The 14082-nt window shown below is 43.5% G+C and overlaps 1 protein-coding gene across 1 annotated transcript in view; it reads right to left on the bottom strand.

Moving 5' to 3' along the window:
• Window positions 1-14082, bottom strand: part of SNX25 (sorting nexin 25) — an 830371-nt gene that overhangs the window by 710639 nt on the left and 105650 nt on the right. Inside the window, exon 2 of the mRNA XM_069199645.1 lies at window positions 9133-9217. Within this exon, the coding sequence (XP_069055746.1) occupies window positions 9133-9217 (85 nt within the window). The remainder of the gene's footprint in view (window positions 1-9132; window positions 9218-14082) is intronic.

Below are 14082 nucleotides of genomic sequence, written 5' to 3'. Positions count from 1 at the left end.
AATTGGATTGTGTATGGTTCCGTGTGTAGTCTTCTTACACATCGAAACATCCGTTCTTCAACTTAAATGAGTTTAAAATCAATTGATTATATTTTGATCATATTCTGTGTGTCTGCACCTTGTTTTATGAGGTAAGAATCAGATTTCTGTGTAATTTGTTCAGAAAAACTGGTTGAAGAACAATTGCCATTTCAGTAAAGGTATGTTACAAGGGCAATCACATACACACAATGGACAGGTGAGGAAAGGTATGCAGTTAGCAGGTGATTCATTTGTGAATTAAAGTTCTTTAAATAACATTTAAAGGCAGGGAGGTCATTTATTTGCTTAGTTTAAATTGTTGAGTAACCTATTTTTGATACAAATACGACTAATGCAAGTTTGATTTATTTTAATTGGAGTTATTATGGATGGGGACGGAGTCGCCAATGTCAACCAGGGGGACACTAAGCCCCTGCATCGCAGAGGAGAGCGGTTGCGGGGTCAGGCTCTTCCCACGCACTCATAGCACTGCCTGACTCCCCACACCACGGGACGGAGACGCCAACCAGGGGGATGCTAAGCCCCTGCATCGCTGAGGAGACGGGGGTGGGGTCAGGCTCTTCCAGCGCGCTCATAGCGCTGCCTGACTCCCCGCACCGCGGGACGCGCGCAGGCCGCGCCCGGGCCAAGGGCAGGCCCGTCATCATCTGGAAGAGGCTGGACTGGGCCACCCCCATGAAAACTGATTTTTGGGAAGGCGAGAGGTAAGGCACCCGCCCCCCATCTCTTTACCCTGGGAAAAAGCCCAGTCATATTTTCAGGGTGTGTGTTTTTCATTGCCTGTTATGGGTAAAAAGAAAATTATTCTTCAAAAGGGGGAGGGTGCCCAGGGCCAGTTAACTGAAATAACTCAACCATCAATTACCAGTTATTTATCTTCTGTTATTGTGGCCTTAGAATGTGAAATTGTACAGGTGGAGGAAAAAATTGGGGTGGCCCATAAATTGACACAGAGACTACCCCTTGAGCCAACTGTTTGTATTGAGCCTAACTAAGGGGTTCAGGGCCCTCTGATAGTTTCCAACCATTACACTCTCCACCCTGTAACAGGAGACCCCTACACGCAAGCTAGAAGTGACCCCAATATTGATTGCTCCCCCGTGGTATCCCCGCCACTGAAAAAGAGAAAAAGCGGGTGCCCGCCCCAAAACCACAAAACGAGACCTAGGGCCCAGGAGGAAATTCAATACTCACCTGGAACACCCTGTTTGTCACCTGGCAGCTCCTGGTTTGCCCTCTGATAATGTTAAGCTCGATAACAGAGAGAAGGGAGCATTACGGGATGATCCCATACACTTAATTGACTCTATTCTTAAACCGTTCTGTGCTGCCTTGGAGGAGAAACTTGTTACCTTAATATCCAAAAAATTGGAACATTTTCATACCAATACGATCAGGATGATTTCTCAAACAACTTTAAGACCTGACTCGGGTAATCTCTATATGCGGGGGGTACTGCCCAAAAAGGGAGAAGCACTACAAAACTTTCCATCTAATGATTTTGGTTCACAGCTTGATCATCCTACAACCAGTCTTAAAGTCTTGAACCTTTATCAATGGAGCCCAACCCCACTCTGGAGAGCAGTAAGGTAGTCCGCCCTGGTTGCTCAACTACTCCTCACAACAATCCCACCAATTTTCGAGCAGAGCCGCCACTGCATCTTCCACCTGATTGCACCCCGTATGTTTTGGTTCTACTGAATGTGCCCCCTTTAGACCATGGGCATAATGAAGACACTCAGGCATTAAGGAGGAAATGTGCTCATTGGTTAAGGACTAAATCCAGTTACCAAGGAGATTTTAATAACAAGATTCCTATGGCACGTAGAGTGAAATGAGTTGGACCTTCAATGAAAGTACATGAGGGTGACTGTGTTGTGATTAACTTTGCTAATCCCGGCCTAGTTAAATGTTTGTTGGCTGATCTGTTTTATCATACCAGGAAGGAAAAAGGGCTTCAAAGTTATCCACTAAGTCACTTTTATGATCCAACTCTTACCTCCTTGCTCTAAATCTGTTCAACGCGATTACAAAGCAGAGTCAGCCAATACCTATACCCGGTCTAACATCCTTACCACCAGATGCCACCAGGACTTGATTCCCCTAGTTGAGAAAGATTGAGACGTGGTTAAGGTCTGGCTTACAAGAGGGGTTCTGGAGGGGTCAGTGCAGAGCGTTGGGTATGATATTCCTGCTCCACAGATTGGGCTTGATAAAACAGATATCGCCCCTTAGGCCTCGGAAGCTGTTACTACTGGAGAGGAAATGGTGGCAGGGCCGGGCCCCAAATCCTTAACATTAATTGGTTGGAATGCTGCGGGGCTCCGGTCAAAGGTTAAGAACATAGAGCGGCGGGATTTTATTTCTACTTACGATACCATTTGCCTGCAGGAGACCTGGTCAGTGGGCCCTTTCCATTTGGATGGCTGCTTTTCTCTATATCAACCTGCAACCCCCTTGTCAGCGGGAAGGGCAAGTGGGGGTCTCTTGGTTCTTGTTCCATTACAATTGCCCAAAATGGAGGCATCTCTAATCTGGTCTTCATCATATTTTATGATTGTTTTACTACTGATTGAGGGGAGTAAGGGCTTGCTGTTAATACATTTTTATAACAATATCCCGTGCGATCTTCTGAAGGGAAGTTTAGAGGAGGTAATAGATTTTCTTGATTCTTTTGATAAGCTCCAGAATAATGAGTTAGTTATTATATGGGCTGGAGATTTTAACATGCCATTGTGCAATCAGGAAGTTCCACATCTGTGCAGTAACTCCATAGAGGCTAGAGAACTGTCAACCCATTTTATGCACACTCAGCAAGGCGAAGTTTTAAATACCTTTATCTATAAATTTGATCATGTATACGCAAGGGAGAAGGCTGCCGTACATACCCAAATTATACCTACATTCACGGGGAACTCCAAAGGGACTATTATCGACTTCATCCTGATTAGCTCTTCTGATTTTCACTTAATAACCAGTTTCAAGCTTATACCAAATTGTGCCAGTGACCACAATACCCTCGCTTTTAATAGTAAACCCGCTTTAATTAATAGTAAACCCGCTTTAATTAAAAGAGAGAAACCTTTTTTTTATTTTAAAACAATTCGGTCTCTGCATGAAATGGGAAAGGGTGGCTCCTAAGACTTTCATTCATAAAATGATTTTTTTTAAATTGGAGACTAATAATTTATGTCTGTCGCAACATCCTTCCCATGATTGCCTAGTATCGGAATTTGAACATTTAAGTTATGCTGTTTCTGAGGCATTAGTGAGTGACAGGACTCCCCGGGGCTCTTTGGTCTGCTGATGGTTTAATTCGGCCTGTACTACTGCCCATAAAGAATTTAAAAAAGCCCTTAGATCTATTCCCCTTTCCCGTGACCTGGTTAGAATGGCAAGGGGACAATATAAGGGAGCTCTGGCAGAGAGGAAATCTGAAATTAGATCTAGAGCATGGGACGAGCTCTTGGCAGCTGCCGAACTGGAGGACACGGCACAATTTTGGAAGGTGGTAAACCACCCTTATTTCACGGAACATGTCAATAAAGAATATGACTGCTTAATATCAGAAGAGGTTTGGGTGAACCATTTTATGAGTGTTTTTCAGTGTGGAAGCAATTTCTCATCTGAGGGGGATGAATGTACTGACCAGAGCCCTGCGGAATCTAATTTGAATATAATTGACTTATCATTTGAGTTACATGAGGTAAACACAGCAATTAATCAACTAAAATCAGGGAAAGCACCTGGCCCGGACGGGGTCCCTGTCGATCTCTTTAAGTCCATGCCGGATCTTTGGGGCCCTTTAGTTACAAATGTATTAAGAAGTGTAGTAAAAAGCAATATCCCCTCTTCTTGGAAACTGGCCATAATTATTCCCATTTTTAAAAAGGGTAACAGACAAGATCCAATCTGCTATAGGCCAATACCTCTTATAGATTCTACTGCTAAGATACTGGGGAGTGTGATACTGACACGGTTGGAGGAATGGGTGGCAGAGGCAGAGATCCTGTCCTTAATCCAATACGGTTTTAGACCTAGTCTAGGTACAGTCGAACAAGCATTAAATCTGCACCTCATTCTTAGCAAATATGTTACTGTTAGAAAAAAATCTATTCACCTGGCTTTCATTGATTTATCAAGTGCTTCTGATCTGGTGAATAGAGGGAAGCTCTGGCAGATCATGGAATCTCTGGGGGTCGACTGGAACTTGCTGGAGCTAATCAAACGCATATATACTGAACTAACGGTCTTGGTGCAGTATGGGCGGCAGGGAGAGAGGTCTTCCCCCTTTCCATCTATGCGAGGAGTCAGACAGGGTTGCATTTTAGCACCTTTTTTGTTTCTGTTATATATTAACGGACTTTATGGTTTTCTAGTAACAAATGGAAAGGATTTCCCTAGGATGGGTTTGAGACAGCTCCCGGTCCTTCTGTATGCTGATGATGCAGTTTTAATCCCCCGTACAGCTAACAGTCTGCAAAGTTTGTTGGACATTTCTTTAATTTTTATGCAAGATTTAGATTCAGATTGTTATGCTCTATAATTCCAAATGTGTACCAGCAGCCACATATGGGGGGTCAGACCAAAGCAGACTTGCTCCAACATGTTGAGAACAAATTTGTGCACAGATTATTGATGGTACTCAAGAATGTAGCAAATATTATCTGTCATGAGGAACTGGGACTACGGCATATTGAGGACCTAATTGCTGTTGCCCCACTCTTGCTCTGGTTGAAAATCTGGTCAAATCCAGCGGCCAGATTGGTTCAAGACTGCATGACCGATTGTATACATTTGATACATTTCAGAGTGGCCTTCCCAAAGCAATGCATCTGGCAAAAAGTGCTCCTGAATTGTCCTTGGGATGCTTCTTCTAAGTAAATATGTCTCAATTTTTTCTATTTTGCTCACTTTACTCTGCTCCTAGACATATTTTTATATTACTTCTTTTACACAAATTACGAGTTATTTCTCACAAGGATGTACTTTTATGTTCAAAAACTGCCATCTATACAAACCTGTTATTCTGTCTTAAATTTTATCAGATCCGCTATTGCCATTAGGAAACTATACAAACTGGTGGAAGCAGTCGTAGATTAATTCAAGCTGGAATAGTACAAGATTTTAACCTTGTTTTTGCCTTGCTTATTTTATGCTATTTCTTGCAATTTTATCTGTAGTATATCTATGGTCCTTTTTAAATATATTTCTGGTTTCTTTTAGGTACAATTATGGACAAGCTGATTTTAGCCATTATATTCAGCTATGTGTATCGGTCATGTGAACAATGCTCTGTTATTATTGTTTTACATTTCTGTTTTTTAATCCTATGTGTAATGATTTTGTACTTTAATGACATTCTGCTGATTTAAGGAATTTTGAGCGATTGACTGACTATAGATGAAATATATTGCGTGTAATTTTTAACCAATACAGTAAATGTCTTCCTCTACAACAGAAGCACAGGTGAGAGAAGTAACATCTGCTCCAATTGGTGGGCCTACATCCAGGGTTTGATTCACTTAGTAAAGAACCTCTTTGACTAGTGGCATAACACGGTGAGTAGGAAGAACAACTAGAAGGTCAGAAAATAAGCAGCATGAGGAGGAACAATTAAGAAGGAAATAGGCAGATGGACAGACAGAGAGTGACATCAAACAAAAGCAAATGGAGAGAGAGCAGATGATATGCAAGAGGTGTCAAAAAGGGAGTAGGAAGGGTGATGAAAAAAGAAATACTGAACACCATAAAGAGGGGAGAGGGCATAATCAATTGGCTGTATCCAAGGAATGTATTATATTTTGTGAATGTATAAACCACAAAGCCTCTCTCTCCCCGCTTCAAAGTGACTAACTCCTGAACGTTGAGGAGAAAAATATACAGTCTCAAACAAAAACTTTGTGAATCAAACCCATAACTCACAACCTATCAAGCCAGAGTGTCCATTTATATTGAACTGCTTATCTGACTTTCTATAATATACCAATTTGACTGAATTACTATTTTGCGAGTCCACGCAGAAAACCAGTCATCTTTAGCTTAAAAGTAATGACAGGACCCTCTGAATGAGGCCATTTGAGATCTATAAATCGTAAATCTATTTGAAGGAAGGTTCTACTTCACTGAGCACTGGTTAAAAACAGGCTAACATGTCTCTGTGCAACTTCCCTGCTGTCAGTATCACAGAGAACTTGAGAAGTAATATCTGATCAGAGGTTTAGGCAGGAAAACTGGTTCAAAGAGGGAGTCTTAAATTGTGGAGTTCAAGAGGCAGTAGCATGAGGGGAACACTACCACATCATCTGGCAAGTCTGCTGTCTCCTTTGCCCGAGTGACTATGTCAGAGGCCTGGTCACTATCTTCCACCACATCACAAATCATCCCTATCATCTGGCAGGAATAGAGGAATTCGAGATTTCATGGCTTGACCACCACAACCCCAAAAGTGCCTGCGGGTCAGGTTGTTGCTACACTTTCCTTTCATGCCCAATTTAAGAAACCATTTTCAGGACATGGAGAAAGAGTCCCCAAGTCCTGTAACAGTGGCCTCAACATTTTCTTCAGAGTTGCAGGCAGATTACTTAGTATAACAGGATGTACCAAATTGGCCAAAGCATGAAAAAGCTCCCTTTGACAATCCGAACACTATATATATATATATATATATATATATATATCTTTTTTTTTTTTTTTTCCGGTACCACAGGACTGCAGCAGGACCAACCGTCCTGATATACCAAACTTTTTTAACCCCTTCATACTCAACTTGAGCCCCTATTTAAATGTTGATTTCTCAAAAATGGCTTCCTGTATTTACACCAAATCACAAAAAGTGTGTTTTCTGAGTAAAATTATAACTTTTTGCAAAATTTGATTGAATTCGATTCAGCCATTTTCTCTGCTTTGGCGAGCCAAGTTTCGCATGGAAATTATCACTGGACTCTTCTTGATCCCCCCTGTTCAGATCAGGGCAACATTTTCCATGAAGGAGCCCAAGTGGACTGGGGATTTTTGAGGAAAGTTTTGTACAGATTTGTCAAATGGGGCAAACATTATTAGTGAAACAAACAATGCTCTTTCAATGGGAACTCTGACACAACTATAACTACACAGTTGTATACATTAACAGTTACAGTCGCCACTGGGTAGTTATAGTGAGGTCAGCTATTCCATAGGAAAAGCGTTTTTGTGTTGCTAATAACTTTGGCACTATTTGACGAATCTCCCCGAAACGTTCCAAAAAGGTGTTCGTGTTTGATTAGTTGGTGCACGGAAAGTTTTGGGGTGATCTGTCGAGCCGGGTTGTGAGAAAAATGGGGGTCGCAAAATACAAAATCCCTATGTGAGAAAAATGTAGCTGGCAGCTATTACAGGACTTGGGGACTTAGTCCCCTGTCCTGAACATGTAATAAAAATATATATTATAAGGAGGCAGGGTAGGGATAGCTTGCCCCTCCACCCAGGTCCCTTGGGGGGACCCAGAGGGACCCCCAATGGTCCGAAATAAAAATATATATATATATATTAATTAAAAAGTCAGCAGTTAATCTGGCAATCCTGCGCAACTCCCACGGAAATGGGAAAAAATTATGTTCGGGCTGCTTTCTTTTAAGGAGAAGAGGGTGCGCAATCCCCTCCCTGATCCATTATAGGCTCCAGGGAGCCCACCCCCAGGGCGCATTCAATAACGTACACCCTAGACTTTTTTGTAAGCTTCAGCCTCGGGAACAGCCTCCCTGGGGCATATGATGGCCCGGGGAGGGTGGCCCCGTTGTCATCTGCCCTTTCAAAAAAAAAAAAAAAAGAGGGCCTGGGGAATGGGGTCCCAAGGGCCTAAAGAAACTCACGAAGCGGACTGCAAGGTCGACCTGTCCCCTTTAAAATACATGTTGGCCCTGGGGGATGGAGTTCCCATGGCCATAATACGCTTGGGGATGGGGCCCACCTCCCCTTAAAATACATTAGGCCTTCGGGGACGAGGTCCCCAGGACCTAATAAGGCTTGGAGAGGGGATTGTGTGACCCCTCCCCTTTTTTCTTGTATTTGTCCCCGGATGGGGTCCCTGGGGATCGAAGGCCAACCTTAAGCTGCGCACAGCAAAGGTTGGTTGCCTGCAGGGGGATTTGGCTACAGGCCAGGACCAGGGGCCAACTCACGCATGGTCAAGGTGTATGCGCAGATGTCTGTGTTTGTTTTTGTGCTTCTGATTGTTAACATCTACACCTATACAAGGTATTATGCACAGATGTGTTGGTGCCAGAGGAATAGTTGATATCTGCTTTTCACTTGTGGCTGTGTCAATACATTTTAGTGAGGCATTTGTTTCTTCAAGAACTTTGTGCCCTCTTCTGTATGCTTAACATAGTGCCTATGTCAAAAATAGCAACCAAGTTTCTATCTTGTAAACTAGAGTATGATTCATATATTTTAAATATACATTATGGAACCTGAGTTACTTAGTATGGTTGCAAAACCATATATAATTGTTGTATCGCTCATTCTAGATGCAGTGGAAATTTACAAATATTGGTGGTGTCATTGTTTTGTGAAGTGGCTGGAAAAGTACAGCCTTAAATGTGTGCCTCGGGAACGGAGTTAGCCAGGCTTTTGAGAGGACATGGAGCTATGAAGCATGGCACAGCACCATATTTTGGGTGGAGAGTGTCTAATGGACTAATGAGGATGAGAGCTGAGCACTGGAAGTGCATGGGCATAGTGAAAAGGCACAACTGCTGTCACTAGACATCAAACATTTTCTTCAGAAAACCTTTTCTTATTTTATCTTCCTAATTCAACAAAAACATAAGCCACTGGTTATCACCTTGTTGAATTGTAGTGGAATGTAGATTTGTATTACAACCCCTACAGTCACTAAGAATGTGTGTATATCACACAAGGCCATTCCTAATATGACCAATTAATGTATCAGATTTGTCCTTCTAAATGGGGCCCACATACTAACAAACCACAACATTTAGCACATTGTGACACTAAACGCACATGTATTTCCAGAGACAAACCAAGCAGCAATAGACTGGAGGCTAGAGAAGCATTGAAAGAATAATAAATACTATAATATGACCTTACCTTCCTTCAAAGCTTTATCCAAAGTGTGAGAAATGACCACTCTTCTTGAATGACTTGGCTCATACGAATTTCCAAATAGGTGGCTCTAAAATATAAAGAAGGTGCATATCACTACTTTGAGAGAATAGGCCACGGATGCTACATATGGCACAGCATGAAAGACATCCAGTTAAATTTTACACATTCGGCTTAGATCATACCATAACATAAAAAGCAAAAAGTATAAGGAAGGACCCGGTATTATTTCTCATGTGACACTGCTCTTATTACAGGTTACTAAAAACTTAGCCGTTTTTATTTTGTTAGTTCACCCTTGACAGTTAGCATTGCCTCTATCTTATTGTCCACCTGGTTTCAAAGCAGGTGTTCAAATGTGTCTATTATAAATCATCTGTACATAAGCTCTTTACATATTGACTATACACATACCACTTTAGCAACACAATAAAATGAAATATTAACAGATAATATCAGCATAGATGAACAGTTACTAGGAATGTTCTCACTTTTTTTTTTATTATGAACCCTTGCCTACCCACAACAATGTATTAGCATATATATTCAGAGTATCATCACAATATATTAGTTCAGATATCTATCTATTCTTTCGCAGTGGCAGGGGATCCTATACCCCATCTTGACAAATATCTTCTTTTCGTAGGATGGAAAGCCAGTGCTACTAATTTACAAGCATTCTGTCTTTGGCATAACTGGCAACTCCACAAGGGGGGGAAGGAGTTAACTACACTGCCACTGTTTGGAATAGTGTCTCAAATACCCTCTATCACTAGGTGTACACTGGAGGTCAGGCCCAAATCCAGTCAAAATAATCCACCTCAGGATTTTGACACCTAGGACACTACAGGTTCACGTTTTTTTTCAGTTCAAAAGTTTTTATTTAAATTTCATGCACACCGAAATGAACTACAAAGAGCTTGTGTTTATTTGCTGCAAGTATACACAATGGTTTATATTGAGATTATAAGGTTGATTAACCAGTGTGAATCTATTCATTAAGCATAGAGAGTTAGAAAGGAGCTAGTCCACTACTGACAAATAAAAACAGAAGGATCAACAATCTTAAAATGTGGGGGCATGACCTAGATGGTGACCACCCGGGACACTCTAAGAGCTCAGTGGCAGGCCCATAATTTAATCCTTTGACATCCTCGCCACTAGCCATACTGCCCAACCAAAATGCCTGCCTTTAATTCCCCTGTGGCTGATACCTGCTAAGAAGGCTTGGAGGAGTAGGGAGCCTGTGCTGCAGTGTCGAAGCCACTCCCATCGAGTGAGGCCTAAGTCGGATCCTCCGCATGGAAGCGCTGACATGCAAGCATCACAGAGGCAGCAGGGCTAGAAGTTCCAGGACGAAGACCATCACAGTGCCCAAGATCTGGCACAAATTCTGATAACCGGCAGGAGCCAGACAGAGACTGAGCCCACCCCCACCACCCCCAATATTTTCATTCCCTCGGACCGACTGTGCTCAGAGTCCCAGTGAATGTCGCTGCCGGCCTGACTACGTTGACAGCACCGGCAATGTCCGCGACATCGCACCAGAGAGGAGGGAACGAAGGAACAGATGCTCACCGCGACTGGAAGAGGACAAGATGCCCAGTGAGTTGTGGTTGCCCAAGGAGTGGAATGTCAACCACGCGTACCCCGTGCTTAGCAGTGCGTACGCCACCTCGGTGCCGGAGCACCTGCCCCTTAGTGTGCCCACAAACACACAGAGGGTGCAGCATCTGCATCTGAACTGTTGGCAACATCACCCTGGATGGGGTTAAGGTTGCAAGGCAATCCTAGAACAAAAATGCCAAGTGTAATGCACAAGATAACGATCAAAGAGCAATATAGTAAACAAATAAATAACTTATCAGTTTAACTAAGTTTAGTTAAATGCTGTGCTAAAAAATATCACTGCTATGCAAAAAAATACATTAACAACATAAAGAGGATCAAAGTTAGGTGGCCCCAACTTTGCAGCCCAAATGCAATGGGTGACAAAAAAGATAGACGGATGGATGCACCTACGGGGAACGGGAAAAGGAGGGCATTGATGTACACACAATAAGAGTTTAATCCTTGTCATGCCTAGGTTTAGGGTATGTGAACAACCACTCTTAACAGAGGTGCTTAAATACAGCTGGACACAATGCCTCCAAGAACACATACACAGCTGAGATACAACAAGAGTGCAGACTGGGGTGGTGAGAGGATCACACAGATAGGTGACGTGTATGAATAATGGATCTTTCACACACTACTAGGAAGGGAGATGAGCCCTTGACGTACCAAAAGGGCAGTTCCTATTACATGGTTCCTTGGAAGCTTCAAAAGAGTGAATGTGGAAAATAGGGACTACCTAAGGGTCCATAGACAATTGTCTGCAGAAAATCTGTGTACTAGGCAAGGGAAAGAGGGCTCTGCCACAATTGTTTAGTGCATTCCACAAGCAATCCAAATGCACGCAGGATGGGCTAGGAGAGATGTGGGTGGCAGACATGGATAAACTCATTGACAATAGAGATTGGGCATGAGTGCCAACTGTTTCCTTAGATGTTTTGAGGAATGCTTGAAATAAATTGATATAGAACCTAAATCACCCTCCTGAAAATCAACAAGAACTAAACTGAAATGGATGCAGACTTTATCCACATGGTCTGGAACATTACTGGATTGAGGTAGTAAGATTGATAAATTAGGCCACAGAGAGACAGGTGGGTAAGACACAGGGGACCTGTTTGCTGGGTCTCTTCCCATCCCCCAAAAATTTGAAAGCTACCAACAGATTACCCAATCTATCTCACAATAGCAAAAGGGTTGATAGGTACATCTGTTGAAGATTAGAAGTGAAGTACATTAGTTGAACTGCGTGTTGTTTCCAATTCAACAACAGTAGTGTGTGCAAAGAGAGACCGCGAGAACGTGTGCATGTGTGTGTCTGAGTGTGTATGTGTCTCATTCGTGCCATGTGGCACAACCTGCTACTCTCTAGTACTCGAATCAGAGAAAGAGTGCGTCTTTCTTGGTCATTGCTGAATACTTAGGGGTCCTCCATGTCATTCGTCAGGTCACTTGTAAAGCCTTCGGTCTTCCCAGGTGTTGCTGTGCATAGATTCTGGAACAGCAAGAATACCAGTAATGGACTGATGTGTTTAAGAAATGTTTGTGAATTTGAATACTGAAATGAAAGTGGATGCTGAAGGTGGGGATAGAAGCACAATGACAGAGTTGTATGTGGATCCAGTACTGCATTAACACTGCTGTAATAGCTGCAGTGGAAGCGCTACCCTCTTCGACCTCTTGTGTATCTCTGGCACAGAATATTACTGCATACTTCTTCAGAGACTGCACAGCATCGCAGTTCTAGCTACCATCCTGGACTGGAATTCTTCCTTGCTAACCTCTTCAGGTTTCTCAATGGGTTCTTTCACCTCTCACTGGTGTTCCACCAGCGTCCCTTTCTTCTATAAAGCATTCCTCGGCCCACAACTGGGTTACATGCAAACCCACTGTCCCTAGATGTGTTAAAAACTCTTTGAAAACACCACATCGCTCTATAATTTTGTAAAGAATTCTATGTCAGGATCGGGGGCAAGGATTAGGCATTTCTTTCTTCCTTTATTCTTCTCCAGCAGCCATTAACCAACATTACAGCAAACAACATTTTCCATGAACCATAGGGAAAGTAAAACTTCATCTATTCCTAAAATCCCAGCACCTCCATCCAGATAAACTCCTCCACGGACGCTCTATCCCCCGCTCTTCCTTCGCTGCTCCAGCAGCTGCAGGTAAGTGCACCCTACTTTCTTGTCTTCATTGAGTTTGTAATTGACAGTTTTGCTTGTATTTTATTGCGCTTAGCGCAGCCACGTTCACACCTCAGAGGCCACGTCAGAGTGTTTCTGTTTGTTTACAGTGACGACATGACCGCAGGAGTGTTTATGCCTTAGTGGGTGCGTCAATATTTTCTGTGCTGTACAGTGACGACGCAACCGCAGGCAGTCTTTCCTCTTCACAGCCGCGTCCTCGTTTTCTCGTTTTCTTCGTTTCCTCAGTGCTTGGCCCCAGATTCGGGGGGTCAGGTCGGCAGAGCAGCTGCGGGAGCGATCGCCCCTTTGCGCATTGCCACACAACGGCTCTCGGCGCGGAGTGGTCTTCCGACCGCTAGGGAAACCGCGCTACAGGTTATGTGCGCAGCGTGTCTTTACCACCCGCACGGCCGTGACAGAGGGGGCTCGGCCAGCCGTGCTTTTCACAAAGCCACCTTCAAAGGCAATGACTCCCGCAGGGGTCAGTGGCAGGATACGTCAAAATTCAGAACCTTCTACCAAACAAGAACCTATCCACGTCGGCGAGGGGCTCAAGGAAGAGGCAATGCTGCCATTGCTTCCCCACAAGGCTGAGCCTTTTCTTCGAAAGGTCGGAGGTCTTAACCTCGGATGCCTGGGTTCTACAGACGATCAGGGGTTCCAGCTAGAGTTCGAGTCCCCCACTACAACCCTCCCCCCCGAGTCCCCTCTGTTCAACCATGATCACATGTCTTTGATAGACGAGGAGTTCTCCAGTCTGTTGCACAAGGGAGCAACAGTTCCAATGCAGATCCACCCCAGGTGTTTCCTCAGCAACATTTTCCTGGTGGAGGAGAGGGATGGAGGTTACAGGCCAGTTATCAATCTAAGGGAATTCAACAGGTGGTTGGTGTATCGTCATTTCAAGATGGAGGGCATCCATGTTCTCAGGGATTAGCTGCAAGCCCAAGATTGGATGGTCCGATTGGACCTCAAAGATGCATATCCCGTGGTGCTGATTTTTCCTCCACACAGACGTTTCCTCCATTTTCAATGGAGGTCTCGTATATTCGAATTTGTCTCTCAGCCTTCTGGGCTATCTTCTGCTTCTTGGTGTTTTCACCAAGGTAATGAGACGAGTAGCGGAGCATCT

Source organism: Pleurodeles waltl, chromosome 1_2, assembly GCF_031143425.1.
Source record: "Pleurodeles waltl isolate 20211129_DDA chromosome 1_2, aPleWal1.hap1.20221129, whole genome shotgun sequence".
Taxonomy (NCBI): domain Eukaryota; kingdom Metazoa; phylum Chordata; class Amphibia; order Caudata; family Salamandridae; genus Pleurodeles; species Pleurodeles waltl.
This window is presented reverse-complemented; position numbering and strand designations above follow the sequence as displayed.